Below are 26,318 nucleotides of genomic sequence, written 5' to 3'. Positions count from 1 at the left end.
GCACCAGCCTTTTTTCCAGTCCTAAATAAGTCCTCCAAATGGAAATAGACGTTATTTTTCTCATCTGAAAATCGCTCTGAATTTGTATACAATGAGCTGGTTCTAAGGGTTGCCTCTGGGGAGGGGGGCTTGGATGGTTTGGGACAGGGAGAGAGTTTTACTCTTCACCAACCTGTTTGTTCCCTTTGAATTTTATCCCATGTGTGTATTGCCTTTTTTTTTTTTTTTTTTTTTGAGATGGAGTCTCGCTCTGTTGCCCAGGCTGGAGTGCAGTGGTGCCATCTTGGTTCACTGCAACCTCTGCCTCCCAGGTTCAAATGATTCTTCTGCCCCAGCCTCCCGAGTAGTTGGGACTACAGGTACGTGCCACCATGCCCGGCTGATTTTTTTATTTTTAACAAAGATGAGATTTCACCATGTTGGCCAGGGTGGTCTGGAACTCCTGACCTCAGGTGATATACCCGCCTCTGCCACCCAAAATGTTGGGATTACAGCCATGAGCCACCGCACCCTGCCATTTCTTTTTTTTTTTTTTTTTGAGATAGGGTTTCTCTCTGTCACCCAGGCTGCAGTGCAGTGGTGTGATCTCGGCTCACTGCAACCTCCGCCTCCTGGTTCAAGCGATTCTCCTGCCTCAGTCTCCCAAGTAGCTGGGATTACAGGTGCCTGCCACCATGCCCGGTTAGTTTTTGTATTTTAGTAGAGATGGGATTTCACCGTGTTGGCCGGGCTGGTCTTGAACTCCTGGCCTCAAGTGATCTGCCTGCCTTGGCTTCCCAAAGTGTTGGGATTACAGGCATGAGCCACCATGCCTGGCTGTATTGATTTTTCAGATACCACAACCTACATTTTAAATTAAAACCTGCTTGCAAACAAATACAAACATATAAAGCCAAGAATGGAAATTCTATGTCAGCCCACCCAAGGGGTGATCAATGTTAATTAAGATCTGTGTCCTCTCAGAAGTTTTTATTCATAAATATGTATATACATGTGCGTATTGCATTACATATATTTTACAAGTATGGGATCTTTCTGTACATAGAGCTTTACTATTATAACCTGCCTTTTGAATTTTTAAGTTTATCATAGCTATTTTTCATGTCATTATCACCTCATTTTTAGCAACAACGAAGTATCCCATTGGATGGAACTCTCTCTTGTGTCTTAGCATTGCACACAGCTCCCAACATAGCACTGGCATAGCTTGCATTCCAGCAAGCATCTATTGTCTACTGCATGGAAAATTCCAGAAGTTTCGATTCTTGTTGGGGCTTAGATGGGTCCTCACATACCTGAGTTCTGTCTATGTTCTCGATAAGGCCTAAAGCAGGTTCAGACCAAAGGGGGTGTGTGTGTGTGTGGTGTGTTGGGCGTGGGAGAGGGTTGTAACCAGGGCACCCTCTCTGCCTCTGCCCAGTAAAGACCCACCAGCCTTCTCTTGGGGGCAGAGAGGAGGTGTTGCCCTGTCTTCTGGGGACACCATGCCCTGAGCCCGGGCGCTGTGTTCCCCCTGCAGGCTGCGTACAGTTCCTGCAATATTATTACCAGAGGGGCTGCCTCTACCGGCTGCGGGCCCTGGGGGAGAGGAACCACCTGGATCTCACAGTGGGTGAGTAACTGGGCCTGGGTTGGAGCGGGGGCAGGTGCTGGACCCGCCAGCACCCCCACACCGGGAGTGTGGCCCAGCGAGCACCTCCCATACAGTGGAGCCAGGCCACTGCCCTTTATCCCGAAGCGCCTTCCAGAATTCATCCTGGATTCTGTTTCAGCTGCCAAGTGCCAGGCCAGCTGCATACCAGGCCCTGAGGGCAGGGCCTCTGTGTCAGCCTCTGGAAGTATCTATTTTTGTGTGTGTGTTTTAGAATGTATACACACATACACACACAAAATTAGCCATTTGTCTATAACATGTCTACATACCAACATGTATGGTACATAAAGGCACGTACACGGGGGAGACATGCTTCATTCTTAAGCCACAGGGGTGCCGGTCAGAAAATTGAGGAGACCCCCTCATTGAGAATTTCAGGGGAAAATGTTTTTAATACAACTCTGCTATCTTTTTTGTGTTTTTTTTTTGAGATGGCGTCTCACTCTGTTGCCCAGGCTGCATTGCAGTGACATCATCTCTGCTCACTGCAACCTCCTCCCGGGTTCAAGCGATTCTCCTGCCTCAGCCTCCCAAGTAGCTGGGATTACAGGTGCCCGCCACCACACCCAGCTAATTTTTGTATTTTTAGTAGAGACGGGGTTTCACCATGTTGGCCAGGCTGGTCTCAAACTCCTGGCCTCAAGTGATCTGCCTGCCTTGGCCTCCCAAAGTGCTGAGATTTCAGGCGTGAGCCACTGCACCTGGCCAACTCTGCTGTCTTTTGACATGGTCATTTCCATCAAATTACTCTGCTAAGTAGCTCCTCCTGTCTCAAGACTCAGTAGAAGTGATGCATGTGAGAATTCATGATAAAATGCAAAGCCCTGTGCAGATTAAAGAAATTAGTAACAACGTAGCGCCCGGCACCTGTGCGTGCTGTCGGGACCACCTGGCTCTTGGTGACTTGAGGAGTGAGAGCAGTCGGGCTGGGTGACAGGGCTGCTATTGCCATAGTGAATGCCCACCCAGCTATGACAGGTGAGGGCTGACTCTCCGCATGTGTGCCTGGCTCAACTTAGGGTGACTGGCGTGGCTGGGGGTGGGTGTCTGGTGGGGCTTTGGGGGCAGCAGAGCCCCTCAGTGGGTCCTTCTTCTTCCCTCCTCTCCACAGAAGGGTTCCAGTCCTGGATGTGGCGGGGCCTCACCTTTCTCCTGCCCTTCCTCTTCTGTGGCCATGTGAGTTCCTCTGGAGTTTGTGGGTATCGCCTATCTGGGCTGACCCCCAGGAACAGAAGGTCTTCAGGCCTTGCCCTCTTTCTCCATCCGTCCCCATGCTGGGCCCCATGGCATCCTGGGGCCTGGGCAGCCTCTGAGCCCAGGGATGCCAAGGCAGGAGCCAGAAGTGGCCCAGCCCTGCCCTGGCCTCGGGTGCCTGCTCATTTTGGGGGGTGTCTGACAGTGCTGTGGGTAGTTGATACCCAAAGTTGGGTGTGGGGCCTGGGCATCTCCCTGGCTTTCTATGTGGCTGGCCAGGGGAGCCTGGTGGGTGAGCAGCGCCTGCCTTCCTCTCTCTAGTTCTGGCAGCTCTATAATGCCGTCACGCTGTTTGAGCTCTCCAGCCACGAGGAATGCAGAGAATGGCAGGTATGGAGGGTGGGGGCATGCTCGGGGGAGGTTCCCCGGAGGGCTGGGGTAGCAGGGATAAGGTGTATGTGTGGCATGCTGGGGTGCAGATTGCTGGGGAGGGCTGGGATGGCAGATGTGGGGGTGGGGTGTGTGCATGTGTGTGGTGTGCTGGGGAGGTTCCTGGGGCGGGCTGGGCTCGTAGGTATGGGGTGTGTGTGTGTGTGTGTGTGTGTGTGTGTGATGTGCTTGGGGGGAGGCTCCTGGAAGGGCTAGGGGTGGAGCCTCTCCCAATCTATGGATCCAAGGAGGTTCACCCCATAGAGCCCTTCCCAGGCCTTGCCCAAGCCTGAGGCCTCACCCCTTCACCCAGGTCTCCTGAATCTCTGCCTTCAATGGCAAAACCCTGCAGTTTGGGAGTAGCTGTGCTGTAGATTCTGGGGTGCTGGGGGCAGGGGTTCAGCAGGGCAGATGCCCCAGCCTGGCCCTCCTCTCTGGACTCCCCCAGGTGTTCGTGCTGGCGCTCACCTTCCTCATCCTCTTCCTCGGCAACTTCCTGACCACGCTCAAAGTCGTGCATGCCAAGCTCCAGAAGAACAGAGGCAAGACAAAGCAGCCGTGAGCCTCAGGCTCCCGTGCCCTCGGCCCAGACTTCAGACTGCAGGGGGCTCTGGGCTTCTTCCCAGTCGCCATCTCAGGCACGTGGCGTCGCTGGGAGAGGGCCCAGGCCCTGGTCCCCCAACGGACTAGGGGAATGTGAGCCCCGCCTGTCCGCCCACCTATTTATGACATATTTAATGCTGGGTCCCCCATCGTCCCTGGAACCCGAGGCCTCCCCTCTGTGCTTGAAGGTGGCCGAGGCCAGGCCAGTCTTCCTGGGGATGGGGCCTGAAGCCTCAGGGAGCCCCTCTGTTCCCACTCCTGTCATTTGAACCCCTCTGGGTGGGGTTTGGATGTGCCTCTCGGGGTTGGATTTATGCTGACCTGCTACTTACCAGGCCCAGGCTGGGGTGGTGTGAACCCTCAGTGTCCTGTGGCGCCCCCACCCCGGGGCCACTCTGCTTCTGCTGTGAGCCCCCTCCTCGCCCACCCCGTCAAGTGGAGAGGGTTATTTAAGTTCTCAGAGACCCACTGTGTCTGCCTCGTGCTCTTCTTGCCGCTGGGAGCGCTGGGGGTGTCCTGAGTCAGGCTGTGAGCAGAGTCGCCACCAGAGGGCGCCCCGGGCCCTGGGTAGTCCAAGGGGACAAGGACATTCCCGCCTGCACTTCAGGGTTCCCTGACCCCCATCTTGCAGCCTACCTTCCTGCAGTCTCGCGGCAGGTACCTGGGGAGTGGGACCAAGACCCTTGGCCCCTGTGGAGGGGACCCACCTCCCCTCTCCTTCCCGGAGGTTCTGGATGTTGTGGGAGGGAGGTGGGGATGCCTGGCAGGCTCACCCCCACGGGCCGCACCCTGAGGCGGGGCCAGAGCCACTGGGCACCGCTTGGGTGAGACTCTGCGTTCGACAGGAGGTGGAGAGGCCAGCAGGTTCGGCTCAGTGCTCTGCCCCGCCATTCATATATGGGCCTCAGCTCCCGCTAACCAGGGCCCTACAAATCCCTAGGCCAGACCTCACAGCAGTGCCCACAGGCATGCCTTGTGGAAATTCCCTCCCCAAGGCATTTTAAATTTTTAATGTTTTTTTTGGGGGGGTGGCGGGGACAGGGTCTCTGTTGCCTAGACGATCATAGCTCACTGCAGCCTCCGTCTCCAGGGCTCAAGAGATCCTCCCACCTCACCCTCTGGAGCAGCTGGGACCACAAGCGTGCACCACCATGCCCTGCTTTTTTTTTTTTTTTTTTTTGTGAGACAGAGTCTCGATCTGTCACCCAGCTGGAGTGCAGTGACACGATCTGAGCTCATTGCAACCTCTGCCTCCCGGGTTCAAGTGATTCTCCTGCCTCAGCCTCCTGAGTAGCTGGGACTACAGGCGCATGCCACCACACCCGGCTTTTTTTTTTTGTATTTTTAGTAGAGACAGGGTTTCACCATGTTTGCCAGGATGGTCTCAATCTCTTGACCTAGTGATCTGCCTGCTTCGGCCTCCCAAAGTGCTGGAATTACATGCGTGAGCCACCACGCCTGGCCACCCTGCCACTTTTTAATGTTTTTTTTTAGTAGAGATGGGGTCTCGCTATGTTGCCCAGGCTGGTCTCCAACTCATGGGCTCAACTGATCCTCCTATCTTGGCCTCCCAAAGTGCTGGGATTACAGGTGTGAGCCACTGTGCCTGACCTGATTACAATTTTAAAATGAGATTTCCCCTCTCCTACAGTGAGATTCCACATAAAAATCCAGATTTCTGCTTTCCCTAGAAAAATGAACCTGGCAACATCCCCATAGCACGGGATGCCTGCTCTCCAGTCGCCACAGGCCACGCCACTCCCAAATGCCTGCCCTTCATTCTGGTCTCCTTTCTGACCCTTTTTAGACACCTGCGTGTGCCGTCAGCTAGCTGTCTATAAAGGGTCAGATGGCAGCTATTTTGAGCTTTATGGGCCAGGTGGTCTGTGTGGCAGCTACTCTTGCCTGCAGCCACAGAGAACAAGGCAATGCACAAAGGAATGGGTGTGGCTGTGTTCCAATAAAACTTTATTTACAAATCAGGCTGTGGTCAGATGTGGCCCACAGGCTGTAGTTTTCGGACCTCTACCTTAGACCATCACGAGGCCATGGGTTCTTCGAGAACAAGAGCTCCTTGGTTGATCCCCCAGGGGACAGCAGGGCCATGGGAACCTGGGTGGGGTGGGGAGGGTCTCAGAAGGCTTCTTCCTTTGGTGACCTGACTTCTTGGAAGCTCAGGCTTAGTTGACACTCCAGCATTGGGCCAGGGGAGCCGAGGCAACAGATACCGGGAAGGCTAGGAGTCGCCTGAAGCTGTTATCCCATCTTAGGCAGCACCCAATCCTAGGTGCACTCCAGAGCCAAGCAGCTTGTGACCTCTGGTAGGCACTGGAATCCCCTGGGATACTTGCTTTAAAAGTCCTGGGCCGGGCGCGGTGGCTCACGCCTGTAATCCCAGCACTTGGGAGGCCAAGGCGGGTGGATCACGAGGTCAGGAGTTCGAGACTAGCCTGGCCAATATGGTGAAACCCCGTCTCTACTAAAAATACAAAAAAATTAGCTGGATGTGGTGGTGAGCGCCTGTAATCCCAGCTACTCAGGAGGCTGAGGCCGGAGAATCGCTTGAACCCAGGAGGTGGAGCTTGCAGTGAGCCAAGACCGTGCCACTGGACTCCAACCTGGGTGACAGAATGAGACTCTGTCCCCCCCCCCAAAAAAACAAAAATTCCCAGACCCTCGACCCCAGACCTTCCCAAAGGAGACTCGGGGATTAGGTATCTGGCTGTTGGTGACGCAGGTGGTCTGTGAACCAGTTCTGAGAAACTGTCCTATGTGGACAGGGGGTGGATCCCATCAGTTCTCATAGGAGGCCGGGGTGTCTCGCCTCCTGAACTCCACAGGCTGGTAGAAGCGGGGCTTGAGGACTAAATGGGCCAGTCCTGTCCTGGTGATGAGACCTTGAAGAGATGGTCAGATGGGTGGTCCAGGGTATACTTTTAACAACTGAGAAGCTGTTTTTTCTGCCCCCTGGGCACATGTGCCCAGCTCTGCAAAGACAGTGGCCAAGCTGAAGACCAGTCTTCCATGTGGGGTGGAGATGGGAGGGGTGGGTGCCAGCCCCTCCACCAGGCTGCGGCCTGTGTTCTCCTGATAGGCCCGTCCCCCTCGGTGGCCCCCGTGTTCCTGGGGGAAGGAAGGAAGGAGCTGGAGGATACAGCGGTGCCTATCGCGGGAGCCCAGGGAGGTGGGGATACAGGAGTGGCCAGCTTGGGGCGCCTGCGTGGAACAGTGCCAGGTCCACGTTTACCCTCCTCCAGATGGACTTTGTCATTTCAAGCATAACTTGAGTCTGCACTGGGGAGACACTCATGGTGGGGGTGGCTGTGATGAGGGCCCTTCCGAGTCCTGAGAACAGACACTGGCTCCTGCACCCACATCACCACCCCGTCCCAGGGTTAGCCTGGAGGGGAGTTTGTGGTCAGAGCCCCAGTCAGGAAAGGAGAGAATTCCAGAATGTTCCAAGAGTCTAGCTGCAGGCCCCAGACACCGTGAGCTGGAGGGTCGGGATAGGGCAGCCTCCCTGGTGCAGTCAGCACCTGGGGCCCCTGTCAGTGCTGTCGTGAGGTCTGTCTGCCCTGGGTCAGAGCAGCAGGCAGAGCCGGTGCTTCTTGTGCCGCTGCGCCTTCTTCAGAGCGCTGAGAGCCACCTTGGCGGCCTCCCGGAAGATGTCCTCCACGTTCTCACGAAACTTGGCGGAACATTCCAGGTAGAGAGCAGCTCGGATCTGTTCGCAGGCGCTCAGGCCCTGGGTGGGAGGAGGAGCCAGCATTAGGGGAGGGGCCCCTGGAGGTCTCCTGGAACCACCTGGTAGGTTTGGGACTGGTTCTGAGGACTCTCCAGGGGTGGTTTGGGCCTGTCTCCTCCATCCTGGCTGGCCCTCACAGTGTGTGGGTGGAATGGAGGGACAGTACAGTGCATCCCCCAGGTTGGAAGAAGCCCTGTCCAGGCCCCCACCCTGGCCTCTCTCCAGCGCCAGGCAGGGAGGGGCTGAATCCTGAGACCCGGGGCTGGTTCCCCCAGGTGTGTCTCCCAGGCCTGTGAGACAAGCTGGAGGCCTCAAGACAGGACTTCCAGCCACCTCTCTCTTCTCTGAAAGTACAACTTAGGCAAATGAATTTGCCCTTTTATTTATTTATTTATTTTTGAGGCAGAGTTTTGCTCTTGTTGCCCAGGCTGGAGTGCAGTGGCACGATCTTCGTTCATCACAACCTCCGTCTCCCAGGTTCAAGCGATTCTCCTGCCTCAGCCTCCCAAGTAGCTGGGATTACAGGCATGCACCACCATGCCCAGCTGATGTATTTTTAGTAGAGATGGGGTTTCTCCATGTTGGTCAGGCTGGTCTTGAACTCCTGACCTCAGGTGGTTCGCCTGCCTTGGCCTCCCAAAGTGCTGGGATTACAGGCGTGAGCCACTATGCCCGGCCGAATTTGCCCTTATTAATGGTTATTTCTTGTGAAAGTTTCTTTTTGCCTTTACATTCCTTTTATTCTGTTTATTCCCCCATGCCTCACCCAAAGAGTTGCACGGTCAATTGGCCCTTTCAAACAAGGCGGATAGCACAGCACAGGACAGGACAGCGGCTCTCTGCACAGAATTTGGAGCGCAGTGCATGGGACCAGATCCTGGCTCCACTTCTGGCTAGCTCTGTGACCCTGGGCAAGCTGCTTAACCTCTCTGGGCCTCATTGTCTCCCCTGTAAACTGGGGGATGTGAACAGCACCTGCCTGAGTCCTACGGATTGAGAGTAGTCACGTAAAGTGCTCAGGTTCACAGGCCATCAATACTAATATTTAAAAATTATTCTTAGAATCCTGCTTCCCTCAGCTCCCTGAAAGGCCGCTAAGGCACCCCGGTTGCAGAGGCCAAAGGTCTGGGAGGCTTTACAGCCACGGCTGCACCCCAGGGTCTTGGCCCCTGGCCCACCTGCATGTAGGTGATGGGCTCCAGCTGGGCGGCCCGGAGCTTCCGCAGCTGCTCCTTGTCCTTCCTCAGGTCTGTCTTGCAGCCAATGAGCACCATGGGGATCCCGCGGCAGAAGTGCGTGACCTCAGGGAACCACTGTAGAGGGAGGAGGCAGGGGATCAGGGGTGCGGCCGGACCCAGATGTGGGGCCGCCACCCAGGAGACCAGCCTCACCTTGATGAGGACGTTGTCGTAGCTGGTGGGGTTCATGACGTCATAGCAGATGAGCACGAGGTGGGTGTTCTGGTAGGACAGGGGCCGCAGCCGGTCATAGTCTTCCTGCCCTGAAAGCAGAGAGCAGGGTGGGTCAGGGGACATCCCCTCCCTGTCTGGACTCTGATGGGTGAAGGGGAAGGGGCCAGGCAAGTGACCCTGCCTTAAGGCCTCAATTTCCTCATCTCTACAATGGGCAGCAAGCCAGGAGTGGTGGCACAGGCCTGTGGTCCCAGCTACTCGGGAGGCTGAGGCTGGAGGATCGCTTGAGCCCAGGAGGTCGAGGCTACAGTGAGCTGTGATCATGCCACTGCACTCCAGCCTGGGTGACAGAGCAAGACTCTGTCTCTTAACAACAGAACCCATGAGTGGCAGCCCCCCAGTTCTGGATGGTGGTAAAGAATCCTCGAGATCAAACCCACGCAGTGCTGAGAGCTTGGCTTGATTCTAGGGCTGGGGCTGGAGAAACTGCTAGCGATGGTGCCGACAGCCAGTGTGAGCCCCCTGCCCTGACGCTTAGGGGCAGAGCGCAGACTGGAACCCTCCCCTTCCCAAAGATTCAGACCCGTGGGGCTGGGTGGGCTCACAGTGTCCCCAAGTCCTGAGAGGCTGGTGTCTGGCTTCAACCTCCAGCTTCTCGGGTTCTGATGCAGTCGGCTGAGTTCCCTGCCCATTCTTGCAAGCACTAGGAGGCAGGTGGTGGGTTGCTGGGAACAGCACCTAAGCGCCCTCCCCACCCAGATTCACAGAGCATACTCCTGGGGGGATACTTTAATCCTGATGCCTGGCCCTGCCCCAGCACGAGCTGAATCCAAACACTGATCTAGGCTTGAGCTTGGTTGGGTTTGCTTTGTTTTCCCCCTTCTTCTTTATAAGCAATTCTTTGTAACTTTTTTATATTGACAGTTTCAAACTTACAGTAAAATTGCAACAAAGAGTGTGAAGAGCTCTGACTGTGATTCACCACCTGTTTGCATCGGCCCCTCTGGCTTTATCTGGAGACAGACACTTCTGTTTCTCCCTATCAGGGCACGGTAACTGCAGACACCTGCCTCTTCACCCCTTAGCTCGGCGCCTATCTGCTGAGAACAAGGGCATTCTCTCCCCTGCCCCAAGCCCAGGAAACCGCATGGACTCTGCATTCTAATCCGATCCACAGGCCATAGTCAGATTTTGACCATTTCACCAATATCGTCCTTTATTTTTTTCCCCGTTGAGGAGCCGGCCCAGCCCAGGGTTCTGCACTACACTTAGTCATCATGCCCCGGTATTTTTTAAAAATCCCCAGTGAGAACTGAGAGCTTTTCAGGCTCATTGGTGACCAGCCCCCCACCCCTCGACTTCCTTCCACTGAACAAGGGACTTGGAGGCCCAGGAATCCCCCTACCCCGTCCCCAGCTGCTGCAGGTGCTGGGCGGTGCCAGCCTGCCCTCCGCTCCTTCCCTGCCAAACACCTCTTAGGACAAGTGGCCTCTCCACGGAGCACCACCAGGCCATGTCTGCTCCTGCCCCTTTGCTGGTGACAGGGTATGGCTACCCGCTCCCCACTGGCTCCCCCTCAACCCAGGGACCTCCAGAAGTCCTTGGCCAGCTCCACCATGGAACAGTGCTTAAGGGTGAGGTCACACGAGGTCATGTGAGACACGTGTTCAAATCCCAGCTCTGCCCCCACTGGCTGTGTGACCTTGACTTAGATAGGACAGCGGTGGGAGTCTTGGCTTCCCCACCTGGAACATGAAAACCGTAAAATCTACCTCATGGGGCTGTCACCAGCCAAGGCAGGCCATTGCACTCCAGCCTGGGTGACAAGAGCAAAACTCTGTCTCAAAAAAAATAAAAATAAAAAATGAATGAACATGAAGCATTCAACTCTTCAGTTGCACAAACCACATTTCAGGTGATGAACTGCCACCCGGGGCCATAAAAGAGTGTGCAGTGAACAGAAGCCACCAGGACAGCAACAGCTGGGCCAGGAGGGCTGTCCATGCCAGTGTCCCCTGACACTGGGCAGAGCAAGGTCTCAGACCTGAACCACCCTCCCAACAAAGCTAGAGACGTCCTTGTAAGACACTGGGAAACTGACCTGCATGCTATTCAAGCCCCTTTCCTGTCCCCAGCTGTCCCTTCTCGGTAACCTCTGTCCACATCTTCCTAGATCTGTGCTGTCCAACAGGGTAGCCACTAGCTCCATTAATTAACTTGAGTTAATGAATTAACATTGGCTGGGCACAGTGGCTCACGCCTGTAATCCCAACACTTTGGGAGGCCAAGGCGGGCAGATCACCTGAGGTCAGGAGTTCAAGACCGTCCTAGCGAACATGGTGAAACCCCCGTATCTACTAAAATACAAAAATTAGCCAGGTGTGGTGGTGGGTGCCTGTAGTTCCAGCTACTTGGGAGGCTGAAGCTGGAGAACCACTTGAACCCAGGAGGCAGAGGTTGCAGTGACTGGAGATCACACCATTGCACTCCAGCCTGGGTGACAAGAGTGAAACTCTATCTCACAAAAAAATTAAATTAAAAAAAATGAATGGGCTGGGCGCAGTGGCTCAAGCCTGTAATCCCAGCACTTTGGGAGGCCGAGATGGGCGGATCATGAGGTCAGGAGATCGAGACCATCCTGGCTAACACGGTGAAACCCCGTTTCTACTAAAAAAAATACAAAAAACTAGCCAGGCGTGGTGGCGGGCGCCTGTAGTCCCAGCTACTCAGGAGGCTGAGGCAGGAGAATGGCGTGAACCCAGGACGCGGAGCTTGCAGTGAGCTGAGATCCGGCCACTGCACTCCAGCCTGGGCGACAAAGCAAGACTCCGTCTCAAAAAAAAAAAAAAAAGAATGAACATGAAGCATTCAGCTCCTCAGTTGCACAAGCCACATTTCAGGTGATGAACTGCCACCCGGGGCTCATGGCTAATACAATGATTGATGCAGGTGCACGGCATTTCCTCCACTGCAGAAAGTTCTACTGGACAGCAGGGCCCTGTCCACTGCTGGCCACCGTCCCCCCCCACCCCGCCCCATCCCTACACCATCCTTATCTAAGCCCTCATCTGTCCCTCTTCCCTGGCCTGCAGCCCTTCGATAAATCCATTATCCACCTGACAGCTGGATGGATCTTAAAACACAAGTCCTATCCTGCCCCCCACTCCACAACAGAAGCATCTTCAATGACTCCCTATTGCTCCCCCATTTTTTTTTTTTTTTTTGACAAGAGTCTCGCTCTGTCACCCAGGCTGGAGTGCAGTGTCCCAATCTCAGCTCACTGCAACCTGCCACAGGTTCAAGCAATTCTGCCACAGCCTCCCAAGTAGCTGAGATTACAGGCGCTTGCCACCACGCCTGGCTAATTTTTGTTTGTTTTGTTTTGTTTTTGAGACAGTTTTGTTCTTGTTACCCAGGCTGGAGTACAATGGTACGATCTCGGCTCACGACAACCTCCACCTCCCAGGTTCAAGTGATTCTCCTGCCTCAGCCTCCTGAGTAGCTAGGACTACAGGCGTGTACCACCACACCCAGCTAATTTTGTATTTTTAGTAGAGACGGGTTTCTCCATGTTGGTCAGGCTGGTCTCGAACTCCTGACCTCTGGTAATCTGCTCCCCGCAACCTCCCAAAGTGCTGGGATTACAGGAATGAAATTTTTGTAGTTTTTTTTTAGTAGAGACAGGGTTTTACCATCTTGGCCAGGCTGGTCTTGAACTCCTGACCTCTGGTGATGTGCCTGCCTCAGCCTCCCAGAGTGCTGAGTTTATAGGCATGAACCACCGTGCCTGGCCCCTATTGCTCTTTGTATAAAATCCAAACATCTCCCCTGGTTCACATGACTTCATCTTCTGCCACACCCACTTGCTCACTGCAGTCCAGCCAAAGCGCCACCTCACTGTTTCTCAAACCCACGAAGCTCTCATGCCCTGGCCTTTGTGCTTGCTGTTCCACAGGACTGGAAGGTCCTTCCGCCATTGCTCTTTTCACCATTTTCTCCCTAGCATTTTATTCTTTTTCTTTTTTTTTGTTTGAGACGGAGTCTCGCTCTGTCGCCCGGGCTGGAGTGCAGTGGCCGGATCTCAGCTCACTGCAAGCTCCGCCTCCCAGGTCTGGAAGGTCCTTCCCCCATTGCTCTTTTCACCATTTTCTCCCTAGCATTTTATTCTTAAACATCCAGAGTAAACAGCTACATTTTTTCCCTTTTCAGGATAACTGCCTGCCCTCTGCATCTGCCTTTATAATAATACATCCTATACTCTATGCAGTTTTCAGGGTGCTTTAGTCTAGAAATGATTAAGAAATCCTTGGTGGCCGGGCGCGGTGGCTCAAGCCTGTAATCCCAGCACTTTGGGAGGCCGAGACGGGCGGATCACGAGGTCAGGAGATCGAGACCATCCTGGCTAACATGGTGAAACCCCGTCTCTACTAAAAATACAAAAAACTAGCCGGGCGAGGTGGCGGGCGCCTGTAGTCCCAGCTACTCGGGAGGCTGAGGCAGGAGAATGGCGTGAACCCGGGAGGCGGAGCTTGCAGTGAGCCGAGATTGCGCCACTGCACTCCAGCCCGGGCGACAGAGCGAGACTCTGCCTCAAAAAAAAAAAAAAAAAAAAAAAAAAAAAAAGAAATCCTTGGCAAGACATGATGGCTCATGCCTGTAATCCCAGCACTTTGGGAGGCCGATGCAGGGGGATCACGAGGTCAGGAGTTCGAGACCAGCCTAACCAAGATGGCAAGACCCCATCTCTACTAAAAATACAAAAATTAGCTGGGCGTGGTGGCAGGTGCCTGTAATCCCAGCTACTCCAGAGGCTGAGGCAGGAGAATGGCTTGAACCTGGGAGGCGGAGGTTGCAGTGAGCCCCAAGATCATGCCACTGTACTCCAGCCTGGGTGACACAGCGAGACTTCGTCTCAAAAAAAACGAAAAAAAAAAAAAAAGAAATCCTTACATGACAGCCAGATGTGGCAGGGAAATGATGAACACTCGCACTGCATAGGAAGAGCCTGAGAGTCACAGCAATGAAGTGACTTGCTTGAGGTCAGTGACTCAGTGACTGGGCCAGGAGTTAACCCCAGCTCATGAAATTCCAAGTGGGATGTTCCTTCTGCTGATACACACTAACGTGCTATTTTGTTTTGTATTGTGCAAAAATAGGTTCTGGTCCTTTAAGATGTAACAATGGGGTTCATAGTTCTGGCATAACATATTCCCTTCTACAACTATGGCAGGAGTGAACAGGTACAGTAGTCCCCCCAACCCACAAGGGTGGATTCCAAGACCCCCAGTGGATGTATGAAACAACGGACAGTCTAGAACCCTAGATAATGCTGGTTTTTTCTACATGTACACACCTATAAGACAGCTTAGTTTATGACTTAGGCACAGTAAGAGATTAACAACAACAATAATAAAATACAACGGGGCCAGGCACCGTGGCTCACACCTGTAATCCCAGCACTCTGGGAAGCCAAGGCGGGCGGATCACTTGAACTCAGGAGTTCAAGACCAGCCTGGCTTGTTACCCAGCCAGCTGCTGACTGACTCATGGGCAGGTGGTGTCTCCAGCAGGGATACACAGATGAAGGGGCGAATCACATCCCGGTGGGATACAGCGGGACAGCGCGCAATCTCATCACGCTACTCAGAGCCTTGCATGATCTCAAATTTATGAATTATTTCTGGAATTTTCCATTTAATATTTTCAGACCTCAGGTAACTGAAACTACAGAAAGGGAAACCTCGGATAAGTTTGTAAAATGGACCCCCCTTGGATGGCTTCTCTCATTTCTTTTTTTCTTTTCTTTTCTTCTTTACTTTTTTTTTTTTTTGGAGACAGGGTCTTGCTCTGTTGCCCAGGCTGGAGTGCAGTGGCACGACCTCGGCTCACTGTAAGCTCTGCCTCCTGGGTTCAAATAGTTCTCCTGCCTCAGCCTCTTGAGTAGCTGGGACTAAGGCAGGTGCCACCATGCCTGGCTAATTGTTTTTGTATTTTTATTTTATTTTATTTTATTTTTGAGACAGAGTCTCACCCTGTCACCCAGGCTGGAGTGCAGTGGTGCGATCTCGGCTCACTACAACCTCCGCCTTCCAGGTTCAAGCGATTCTCCTGCCTCAGCCTCCCAAGTAACTGGGACTACAGGTGCCTGCCACTACGCCAAGCTAATTTTCTGTATTTTTAGTAGAGGCAGGGTTTCACCATGTTAGCCAGGATGGTCTTGATCGCCTGACCTCGTGATCCACCTGCCTCAGCCTCCCAAAGTGCTGGGATTACAGGTGTGAGCCACCACGTCCAGCACTTTGTTTATTTGTTTGTTTGTTTTGAGACCGAGTCTCACTCTGTCACCCAGGCTGGAGTGCAGTGCCGTGATCTCGGCTCTCCGCAAACTCCACCTCTTGAGTTCACGCCATTCTCCTGCTTCAGCCTCTAGAGTAGCTGGGACTACAGGTGCCCGCCACCAGGCCCGGCTAAATTTTTTTGTATTTTTTTAAGTAAAGATGGAGTTTCACCATGTTAGCCAGGATGGTCTCGATCTCCTGACCTCGCGATCCACCCGCCTCAGCCTCCCAAAGTGCTGGGATTACAGGTGTGAGCCACAGCACCCGGCTTTCTTTTGTATTTTTAGTAGAGACGGGGTTTCACCATGTTGGCCAGGCTAGTCTCAAACTCCTGACCTGAGGTGATCCACCCGCCTCAGCCTCCCGAAGTGCTGGGGTTACAGGTATGAGCTGCCACGTCTGTCAAGGTTGTTCCACTCTTGTCACACACAGTAGAGATAAGGGTTGAGACTTGCCCACTGGGTTTGGCAACTACAGACTGCAGTGACATCAGGACAGGAGGTGGCGGGGCAGGCATCAGGCTGCAGCGGGTGAAGGAAGAAGTCAGCCCGGAGCGCTGGAGGCAATCACACCCTGCCTGCCTCTCCTGGGGCCTCTGCCCTTGCTGTTCACTCCTGCAGGAGGTTCTTTCAACAGGGAGCAGTGTGGCTCCTTCCCTCCTCTCCTTCAGGGCTCTGTGGAATGTCGTCTCCTCCCGGAGACCTTTCCTGACTGCTCTGAAACAACCTCCTTGGCAGTCTGCCACGTGATGATGGCTTTACTCACGCCTCTCACCCCTACCTGATTTCACAATACTTCTCTGCGGCTAGGCGGGGTGATTCACACCTGTAATCCCAGCACTTCGGGAGGTGGAGGCAGGTGGATCACTTGAGGTCAGGAGTTCGAGACCAGCCTGGCCAACAATGGTGAAACCTCGTTTCTACCAAAAATACAAAAACTAGCCGGGTGTGGTGGTGGGCACCTGTAGTCCCAGCTACTTGGGAGGCTGAGGCTGGAGAATCGCCTGAACCTGGGAGGCTGAGGTTGTGGTGAGCTGGGTTTGTGCCATTTCACTACAGCCTGGGGGACAGAGCGAAACTCTGCCTCAAAACAAAAACAAAAATAAAAAACAAAAAAAAAAAACAGTAATTCTCTGGGTGTTTCTGTTTGCCTCTCCTGCGGGCAGGAACCACCTTTGTGCTGTTCACTGTTGTGCCCCTCGGGAACACAGGTGAGTGCAATACACATTTGGTGAAGGAAGGCTCAAAGGAAGGAGTGGGTGAAGAGGGTTAAAGGAAGGATTGGGTGAAGAGGGTTAATAGTCATCTCTCCAGCTTTAGGTGCCCCTGCAGCCTTGGCAAGGGCATTCCACTTCCCGACCTGTGTTCATTCAAGTAGTCCCCCCGGGAGGTACGCTGGGCGGGGACAGTTCTTCCTGTTAAGAGCCCAAGTGGTGGAGGGGCCCTTTGTCAAGGTCAGAGACAAGCACCCTGTGAGCCAGAGGCCAACCAGTCCCCAAGGTCAGCTGCCTGCCAGGTCATTCTAAAAGCACCAGTTCTTCCAGGAAGCTGTCCCCAGCCTTCCCAGCTGGGAATTAACCTCTGGGCCTCAGTTTCCTCATCTGTGAAATGGAGATGCGAAAAGTGAGTGATTTTAATATCGACTCTCTCTCTCTCATATAAAAGTCACGGTCTAGACCGGGCGCCGTGGCTCACGCTTGTAATCCCAGCACTTTGGGAGGCTGAGGAGGGCGGATCACTTGAGGTCAAGAGTTCAAGACCAGCCTGGGCAACATGATGAAACGCTGTCTCTACTGAAAATACAAAAATTAGCCGGGTGTGGTGGCACATGCCTGTAATCCTAGCTACTTGGGAGGCTGAGGCAGGAGAAGCACTTGAGCTAGGGAGGCAGAGGTTGCAGTGAGCTGAGATCAAACCACTACACTCCAGTCTGGGCAACAGAGTGAGACTCTGCCTCGGAAAAAAAAAAAAAAAAAAAAAAGGGTTTTGCTCTGTTGCCCAGGCTGGAGCGCAGTGGTGTGATCACAGCTCACTCCAGCCTCAATCTCCTGGACTCAAGTCATCCTCCTGCCTCAGCCTCCCAAGAAGCTGGGGCTGCAGGAGTGGACCACTGTGATTCTGGCAGCACCTATCTATGAAGGCTTCTGTGTTACATGCCAGGTCTAGCTCGAAGCCATTCACCTGGATTAACTCATCTTTCCCCAAAAATCCCTACAAAGTAGACACTATTGTTGGCCCCATTTTACAGGCTGAGAAGCGGAAGCATAGAGAGCTGGAGTGACTTGCCCCAGGCCACACAGTTAAGGGGAAGCTTTGTAAATAACAGAGGACCCTACTGGGGTAGTTTTTTTTCTTAGCCTACCCCAGAAAACAGGAAGGAATCCTCACCCTACTTGTCCCAGTCCTGACCAGGTGAGGAAAAATGTCAGCCCTCTCAAGAAAGAGGGCCTCTGGGAAGGGAGAGGCAGCCAACTCTGACTCCAGCGCCTCCTCTGGGTTGCCGTCCTGGCTTGACTCTGCCCAGCCCAGCCTTCCCTAGAATTCAGTGTGGGCCTTTGGGGCATGGGGGGTTGGGGAGACCAGGCCTGCAGAGGATGTACTTCCGTGTGCACCAATCCCATGCCCACTTGGGGATGGGGGAGTGTACTGTTAATAAATACCTTCTCATATGAGTGGGGGCGTCAGGTTCCACTCACTCATGCACATTCTGGGCGGGACTGTTCAGGGCAGCTTCCACATCTCGAATTGACACCCACATTTCCCTCTCTGGGTGTCAATTTCCTTATCTGGGAGAGGGGGTGATAATAGTGATAACCCCACCCCTAATCTGGAAGGTGAAAGCCCCGGAGAAGGGAGGCAATGCTTGGAGCTTGGAGCGGGAGCGGTGCCGGGACGGGGGCGGGGGCAGAGTGGGGGGCAGTGATGGGAGGCAGGAAGACAGCTATTGGGTTACTCTTGAAATAGAAACTTCCAGGAGAAGTTAATAGCCTGGCATGGCAGGGGTCAGAACCTCCAGAATCTTTGGACCCAGAAGCTTTAGGGTCCTCCCAGCCACCAGGTGATACCATCACCCTCTACATTCTACCAAAAACGATACTGGGGCTGAAAGGGTCCATGTCACCTGCCCGTAGTCACAGGGGACCCATCCAGCCACTGCAGATGGGCTTAGAGGTTAAAACAGCCCAGGAGACCAGGCACAGTGGCTCACACCTGTAATCCCAGCACTTCGGAGGCTGAGGTGAGAGGATCACTTGAGCCCAAGAGGCTGAGGCTGCAGTGAGTTATGATCATGCTATAGACTCCAGCCTGGGTGACTGAGTGAGACCCTGTCTCTAACCACAGCCCCCAACCACCAAAAAAAAACAAAAACCAAAAAACAAAAAAACCCAGGAATTATACGCAAAGGATGCACGTGCTTCTGGTGGAAAAGTCTCTAGGCCCGTGAAGCCGCCCATCGTCCTGACGTACACTTGGGCGGTGCGGCAGGGCTGGGGGGATGGGAGGCTCATGCCACACACAGGGCTATTTTCTTGGTGGGATGAGGCTTTGCCAAGGCAGTCCTGCATCCAGGGACAGGGGTCTCTAAGGCCCAGGGCAGAGTTAAGGAGAGAAGACCTCAAATCTTCAGGAGGACACGCAGGGCAGGTGGCCCCCAGCTCCAGCTGGGGCGTTGGTCAGGGAGGGGTACTGGCAGCGTGAGAAGGGAAGCTGCCAGAAGAGGAACCCACTTTTACTCACTCTGCTGGGGGCCCACCTGTGCTTCCCCAGGAAGACAGGGGCTGTGCAGCTCCAGCTGGGAGTTGAGACCACCTTCTGGGTGACCCCAGCCTTGGCTCAGCCCAGGCCTCCGGTGCTTCTGGGGCTCACGAGGCCCACCTGTCCCTGGTTCCTTGTCTTAGCAACTCCTACTCCATTGCCTGCCAATTTTCTTTCTGTTCCCATCTCAGGCTGAGAAGGGGACCACTGCTCCCAGGGCAACCCCCACCCCATTCTGTGCCCCTCCAACCCTGGACCCCACACCTTGGCCCTGATAAGCTCAGTCTCCCATCTGTGTCTTCACAGCCCACCTCACCCCGCCTCTCCCTGCCCAGGAAACTTCAGACTTCACCGCAGCTTCCTGCCTCAGAGGATGTCGGGGCCCGGGTGAGGCCAACAGCGCAGTGGGTGCCACGGCCCCCGCCCCTTCCCCTCTGAGCCCTGAGAGCCCTGTCACCCCATCTGCCCACCCTCCACTGTGGTGTCCGTAACTACTTCCTCAGGATGGAGACAGCCAGACAGGCCTTCCACGAGGGCTCCTGTGGGCAGGGTCTGGGTGTGGAGAAATTCAGCCTCCGAGAGCCACCCCTGTCTCACAGCTCTGGTGGCCACCAGTTGGGAAGACGCCCCTTCCGCCACTGGGTGTAGCCCATTGGGTTCTAGAACTTTCTACAACTACGTTTACTAGACTCATTTCTTGCTTGGCCATTCCCTCACCCTCTTGGCCTTTTGCCTCTCTCTATGTGACCTCCTGGCCATGGCTTTCTGTCATGTTCTCCTGAGAGCCGTCCACCTGCAGGCAGAGAGAAATCATCTCCGGCATTCAGATCTATTACCCATTCATTCCATCACCTTCCAAGCCTTGCTCCATGACAAGCACTGGGACCTGGGCTCTCCCTGGTGGCACTCACTGACCAGGGGATTTCCTCCTATGAGCAGGCCTTCCCCGGTCACGGGGGGACACCCCCTACAGGGAGCAGCCAGATTTCTTCTCCCTGGGTACCCCTCCTTGGTCTGTCAGACTGTGAGGCCAATCTCCTCCCATGAGCCCTGCTTCTCTGCTGCTTGGAAGAGACTTGCCAGGGAAGACAGATCTCCCCACCGCAGCAGGGGCTGGGGGCCAGCTCGGAGCATGGCACTGTAGATTCCAAAGCACAGGATCGAGCTAGGGCTGGGCAGGGATGGTAGGAGGGTCTTTTTAATTTTGTTTTATTTTTATTTTTTGAAACAGGGTCACGCTGTGGTGCCCAGGGGAATGCAGTGGCGTGATCTCGACTCACTGCAACCTCTGCCTCCTGGGTTCAAGCAATTCTCCTGCCTCAGCCTTCTAAGTAGCTGGGACTATAGGCGTGTGCCACTATGCCTGGCTAATTTTTGTATTTTTTGTATTTTTAGTAGAGACAGGATTTTGTCATGTTGCTCAGGCTGGTCTTGAACTCCTGGCTTCAAGCAATCCTCCTGCCTCAGCCTCCCAAAGTGCTGGGAGACGGAGTCTCGCCCTGTCGCCCAGGCTGGAGTGCCATGGCACAATCTCGGCTCACTGCAACCTCCCCCTCCTGGGTTCAAATGATTCTCCTGCCTCAGCCTCCCGAGTAGCTGGGATTACAGGTGCCCGCCACCATGCCCAGCTAATTTTTGGATTTTTAGTAGAGATGGGGTTTCACCATGTCGGGCAGGTTGGTGGACATAATATATTAATCTGATTTAATCCTCATGACCCTCTTAGTGCTCATGACAGATCAGGAAACTGAGGCCTAGACATCCCCAATGATACGTAGCCAATAGATCTGGGTTCAAAGCCCAGATCTGACTCCAAAGAGGGTGGCAGGAACAGGATGGGACCATGGATGGGATCCCCATAGTGCCGGTGGTCGCGTGCTTCTGGTAACTGTAGCAGGGGATGCTCCTCCATCCCTCCGGTAGCAGCTCTTTGCACAAATTCTTCCTACATCACCTTGCAGCTTTCCAGAATCTCCACACCACAATCTACTCGGACATGTTCCTTGAGCATCGCTCTCTGGGCAAGGCCAGAAAGGCCATCCCTGTTCTCATGATGTGGAGGCTGCCCTGAACAGTGAACCCCGGGACCTGATAGGGGAGGCCCTGAGGGCAGAGGAGGAGGAAAGAAAAAATCTCCTGGCCTCTTGCAGGGCAGTGGGTTGCTGTAAATGTCTCCACCCAGCAGCACTTGACTCAAAAAGTGGGGTTGCCCCTCCCTGGCTCCTGGACAAGAAACATGAAAGTAAAAGTGTCCCAGACCATGACTCTTACTACGCTCTGGGCCACACATCGGGAATTCCTCTGACGTCTCAGCTCTTCTAGCTCACCAGGGGCTAGAGACAGGCCGTTTTGGGGGTGGCCCTACAGGGCCCACATCCCACAAAGACAGGTTCCTCAGAGGCCACGGTAGGACCTGCTGAAGTCGGAATGGAGGGGGCTCTGAGCTAGGACAGCCCCTTTTCGGGTCCTCTCCAAGGTCTACCTGGGGGTGGAGGTGTCTGGATTTTGGTTCTATCCTAGGTCAGTGTCTGACCTCACCTCAAACATAACAAGGCTTGGCTGGCAGGAGAGGGCCACCTGGTGACGTGGTTCCCTGCAGGTCACTAAACACTGAGTCACAGAGGTGGGGTGAGGCCCCACCTGGGGATGTCAACCTTTGGTCCCCAATGTTGATGAAGCCCAGATGGGAGTCAGGGTCCTCCCACTGACTGTGTTTCTCCTGTCCCCACCCCTCACAACACCGACTCCCAAGCAATTGCACATAAATCCGTAGACCACCCATGAGGGCCTGCGGGTGGCAGGCAGAGCCTGGTGTGGGGCCCCTGCCCACAGTGCTCTGTTCCTTCCTCAGTTCATTTTCTACACTGTCTGGTTTTGTCCCAGGGAACTAGGAAAGCACAGAAATAACTGTAGCCACACAATTCCAGAACCACCAACTGCAAGCCGTGGAATCCTGGGAGCTGCAGACACAGAACTCGCATCCACAGGACCCCAGAGCCTCAGGCTGCAGAGCGCAGGCCACAGAGCCCTGGAGCCACAGGCTGATTTGCAGCCAGGAGCATCCCAGAACCACAGGACCCAGACACACAGCCCAGGCAATCCGAGCACCAGGGGGCTCAAATCTGCAGCCCACAGAGTCTGCAGAGACCACAGCAGGCAGCGCAGCAATCCTAGAACCATGGGAGGCCCAAGAGCAGCCCACTGCTTTCTAGAACCACAAGAGAGGAACGAGCTGTGGGCTCTCAGCAGAGCTGGGAGGGTGGCCCCGGAGTTCACCTCCTCCTCCACACTCTCCACTTACATATAGGGCTTGGTGTCTAGGGTCGCGCAGCCAGCGCCCCTGAGCGGCCTCCAGGAGTGAAGAGCCGGCCAGGACCCTGGCAAGGCTGCTGAGGGGGGACGCCCGGGAGGGGAAACCCTTCGGGCGGGCGGACCCCCGGGGACCTGGGGGGCGCAGGCGCACTCACCGGCCGTGTCGTAGAGATTCAGGGTCACCTCCTTGCTGCCAACGGTCACGCTGGCCGTGTACTTCTCGAACACCGACGGGGCGTAGTGCTGCGGGAGAGGGGGTCAGCTGGTCCTTAGTGGGGCCTGCGGGGGCCAAGGTCCCAGCTAAACCCACTGTCCACCCCCCTCACTCGTCCCGGATCAGCACCCCGCTGGGCTCTGGAATTCCCGAGGGGCGCCCCGGGGTGGCGGCCGCCTCTCCGTACTCGCGACGCCGGGGACCGAGGGTCGGGGCTCTGGGCTCAGGCTGAGGGGCGTCCATCGCCCCCACCCCAGCCCCGCTGCGGGCCTCACCTCGGGGAAGGAGCCCTGGCTGTACACCATGAGCAGCGAGGTCTTGCCGCAGCCACCGTCACCCACGATCACGATCTTCAGCTCCTTCCTGCTCGGACGGGGGGCGGCGGTCGAGGCTCGGGCCCCGGGGGCATCCATAGCCCAGAGCCCGCAGCACTGGCGGCTGCGCGCCGGGCACTAGCGGAGCCAAGAGGTCGGGGGCGGGGCGGGGCCGGAACTAGCCCCGCCCACTCAGAGCGGCGCCACCTCCGCCAGGCAGCCTCCCGGCCGACCTCCCAGCCTCAGTTTGCTTTCTGCTAAGGTCCCAGCCCTGGGTGTGGGTATTCAGCTCTCAGTCCCAGGGATACTGCGGCACCGGAGAAACGGGGCTCAGCTGCGAGCGAAGCTCCCACCCCCATCCCACCGCCACCCTCTGCGCGTCAGGGCGCGCCCCTCGCTGGCGAGACCCGATCGTGGCTGCCCAGCGACTCCAGGTGCCCCTGATTGGCAGGCTCCGCCTACGGCAGGGACCCTCTGATTGGCCGGCGAGGCCAGAGAGGGCCTCCCGGATTGGCTGGCTGTGCACCTGGTTCGAGGAGCCCCCGGCCTCGAGCTCCGGGAAGAGCCTAACTTTGCACTGCCCCAGCGGCGTGGCTTGGCGCATGTCCACCTCTGGCCTCAGTTTCCCCACAGGAGGTAGCTGCGGTGGCACTAGGGAAGATGCTGACGCGAGGGTCGTGTCTGTCCACCTCGCCTGGGTAGGGACGCCTGCGTGTACGCGAGTTCGGGGTGTGGGACTGGGCTCCGCTTACCCGCAACCCGACCCCGGGCTGCAGGGTGGACGTCCAGCGCCCTCTGCCGGGCAATCGTCTCGGCGCCGGCCGCAGGTTGGCCCCAAACCACGAAGGGCTGGCGCCTCCTTCCAACAGGAGCCAGAGGCGTGAACCACGCAAGACGCTGTCAGGGAGGCAGGTTGGAGTAGCTCTAGTTGAGGTCAGCTTGATCCCTCTCCTTGAGCTTTGGAGACTAATCCCACAACCATCAAGAAATTTAAGAAAATGCGTTTCCTTGCCAGCAGCCACATGTCCTTCATCTCAGGAATCCCCCCAACTCTCCCATGCCATGATCAAAACAGCTTTTGTTGAGCACTTACTGTAGGCAGTGGTATCAGGGCTGCTGGCTGAATCACCCGTAACCCCCACCCCTCGTCTTACCCCTCACCCCGGGCAGGATGACTGCCCTCTGCACCAGCCAGGTGAGTGGACAGGGTGGCAGAGGGACCTCCCTGACGCTGCTCCCCGGCAGATAGGCACGGGAGCATGGCCGAGAGTGGGATCCTACCAGCTGGGGTGGAAGAGCCCATTTCTAACAAAACCTCAACAGCAGCATAGTTGGGGGCAAGTGACCTTCCGTAGTTTCCTCAGATAGGGGCTGGCAGTACTCAAGATCTTTTTGCTGGCGATCCCACCCCAAAGACTCCCAGTTTTCAAGACTCGGCAAGGCTCATGTAAACCTCACTTCGTGGAGGAAAACGGCCAACCTGGCAGTTCCATGGTCAAGGTTCTCAGCCGCTGCAAGGAAGGCACGGTCTGACCACCAGAGGGCAGCAGCGACCGCCCATAGAATCCCAAGACCACAGCAGAGCTGGGAAGGGGAGGCCAGAAGGCACCCCAGGTTCTCAGTGGACGCCCTCTCCGGGCACTGGGCAAAAGGGAGTCTCCTGGGTCAAGCACCCCCTAGACAAATGCACAGCAACTCATCCACTCCTTTTTCACAACACATTTATTGAGAGGCAGTTATGCTCCAGCTTTCCAGGTCAGTCTTGGGGGGAAGTGGTGCAATGGAGGCTGGAAGAGGGGAACCCTTTACAGAAGGCTGAGCGCTGGCTGGCACACTGGGCTTGGCAGCACTGGAGGGCAGGCAGGAAAAGCAGGGTGGGGAACCCGGCCTGACAAATGCACGGCAGCTAGAAAACCTCTTCAGGCTCTGGGGTGGCTGGGCCATGAGACGGGAGGCCAGGCAGGGCTATCAAGGTAATGGGGTTCAGATCATGGAGGAGTTGCCTGCCAGGCTCCATGGGACTGGAGGACAGGAGGAGCACAGCCACCAGCCGGGCGCTGAGCTCCCCAGGGTGACCAGGGAGGAGCTGTGACTGGCTGGGGAGGCAGGGCTGGGGCCGAGGTTCCCTAGGACCCAGGAGGTAGCCAAGACACTCCAGGAGGTGGAGGAAGAGGACCAGAAGCTGGTGAGTGCATCACTCGAGCCCACAGGGGGGCTCCTGATTGTCCTCAAAAGCCTCAGACCTCAGTGTCCACTTTTTGCATCCAAGAAATGGGGCTGTGAATCTCTGCTTATGACAGCACAAGCTGGCACGAAAGTGGAGGCGGGAAATGAGAACAAGTGTGCCTTCCCAGCCCGGCCTGGGCCCAGGCAGAACAGCTGATACTGGCCCCAGTCTGCCCACCCACCCCTGCTGGCCAGGAGGCTGGCAGAACCCCAGTCCCACCTGCCTGGAGTGCATTTGATGTGGACTTGACTGTTGTGGTGATGGAGGGGCTGAATCTGTAGCTAAAAATACCTCGGAGCTAAGCCAGCTGCTTCGGAGCTTCCTCGGAGGCTGGGCCCGCTGAGGAACTGGGCACGCCCACCCAGGAGGCAGCTCCCTTACCTGCTAGAGGTTGAGGACCCGTGTCACTCCCCTTCCAGTCACTAGGAACTCCTGGAGAGTTGGAGAAGGCAAGAAAGACTCTTTAAGCTGCTTCTTCACACAAGGGTTCCTGGGTCACTGACGCCCGGGGGAGCGGCCGAGTGGTATTTGTAGGGGGTCAGCTCATCGGTGTCCACACCGGGGCCTACGCCATAGTGCAGTCAACCGGGAAACCGAGCCCCGGAGAGCTGCAGGGGCCCAGCCACTGCTGTGTTGTCAGAGCAAAGCCCAGCCAGCTCCAGCGAGGCTGGAGTCAACACTGTGGCACCCACTTCCCTGGGTGCCTGAGAACCCTGCAGAAGGGCCACCCACATGAGGCAGGAGACACTGAGCCTTCAGGGATGAAGCTACTCCCTGAGGTCCCAGGGATGGGAGCTGGCCTGGCAAGTACATCTACCAAGCCCGAGCAGTCCCCAGGCCTTGGCTGCCCATGAGCACTCGGGGACGGGCCAGGGGCAAGGCCACTCCTTGAGTGCTAAAAGTTCCCCTCACAAAAGCCAGACTCAGCAACAGCTCAGAACATTATTGTCTGCCGGGCGCAGCGGCTCACGCCTGGAACCCAGCACTTCGGGAGGCCGAGGTGGGCGGATCACCTGAGGTCAGTTCGAGACCAGCCTGACCAACATAGACAAACCCTGTCTCTACTAAAAATATAAAATTAGCCAGGCATGGTGATGCATGCCTGTAATCCCAGCTACTCG

General features: G+C 55.6%; 2 protein-coding genes and 1 pseudogene across 9 annotated transcripts in view; 1 reads left to right on the top strand and 2 right to left on the bottom strand.

The window, feature by feature from the left end:
• TMEM120B (transmembrane protein 120B) overlaps positions 1–4,344 on the top strand; it is a 65,683-nt gene extending 61,339 nt beyond the window's left edge. Inside the window, exons 9-12 of one of the 7 annotated variants that reach the window (XM_033220338.1) lie at positions 1,421–1,612; positions 2,766–2,830; positions 3,170–3,238; positions 3,726–4,344. In XM_033220338.1, the coding sequence (XP_033076229.1) occupies positions 1,421–1,612; positions 2,766–2,830; positions 3,170–3,238; positions 3,726–3,839 (440 nt within the window). In that variant the 3' untranslated portion in view covers positions 3,840–4,344. Of the gene's footprint in view, positions 1–1,420; positions 1,613–2,765 lie in introns of all 7 variants that reach the window. The other 6 variants (XM_033220339.1, XM_033220335.1, XM_033220337.1 and 3 more) reach the window with 6 other exon arrangements.
• Positions 4,345–5,829: 1,485 nt separating this feature from the next.
• Positions 5,830–24,224, bottom strand: RHOF (ras homolog family member F, filopodia associated). The gene is made up of 5 exons (XM_033220333.1): positions 22,932–24,224; positions 22,598–22,685; positions 9,017–9,126; positions 8,804–8,938; positions 5,830–7,625 (listed from the first exon to the last, which is right to left on the bottom strand). The coding sequence occupies exons 1-5, from the start codon at positions 23,067–23,069 to the stop codon at positions 7,461–7,463; spliced, it is 636 nt and encodes a 211-aa protein (XP_033076224.1). The 5' UTR covers positions 23,070–24,224; the 3' UTR covers positions 5,830–7,460.
• A 460-nt stretch (positions 24,225–24,684) lies between these two features.
• On the bottom strand, positions 24,685–25,967 carry LOC117089267 (annotated as a pseudogene). The gene has a single exon (XR_004439532.1). The product of XR_004439532.1 is annotated as an uncharacterized LOC117089267 (transcript).
• Positions 25,968–26,318: the final 351 nt, after the last annotated feature.

Source organism: Trachypithecus francoisi, unplaced genomic scaffold (assembly GCF_009764315.1).
Source record: "Trachypithecus francoisi isolate TF-2019V2 unplaced genomic scaffold, Tfra_2.0 Lachesis_group11, whole genome shotgun sequence".
Lineage (NCBI taxonomy): Eukaryota > Metazoa > Chordata > Mammalia > Primates > Cercopithecidae > Trachypithecus > Trachypithecus francoisi.
Note: the sequence above shows the minus strand (reverse complement) of the source record. Positions and strands in the feature narration are given on the sequence as shown.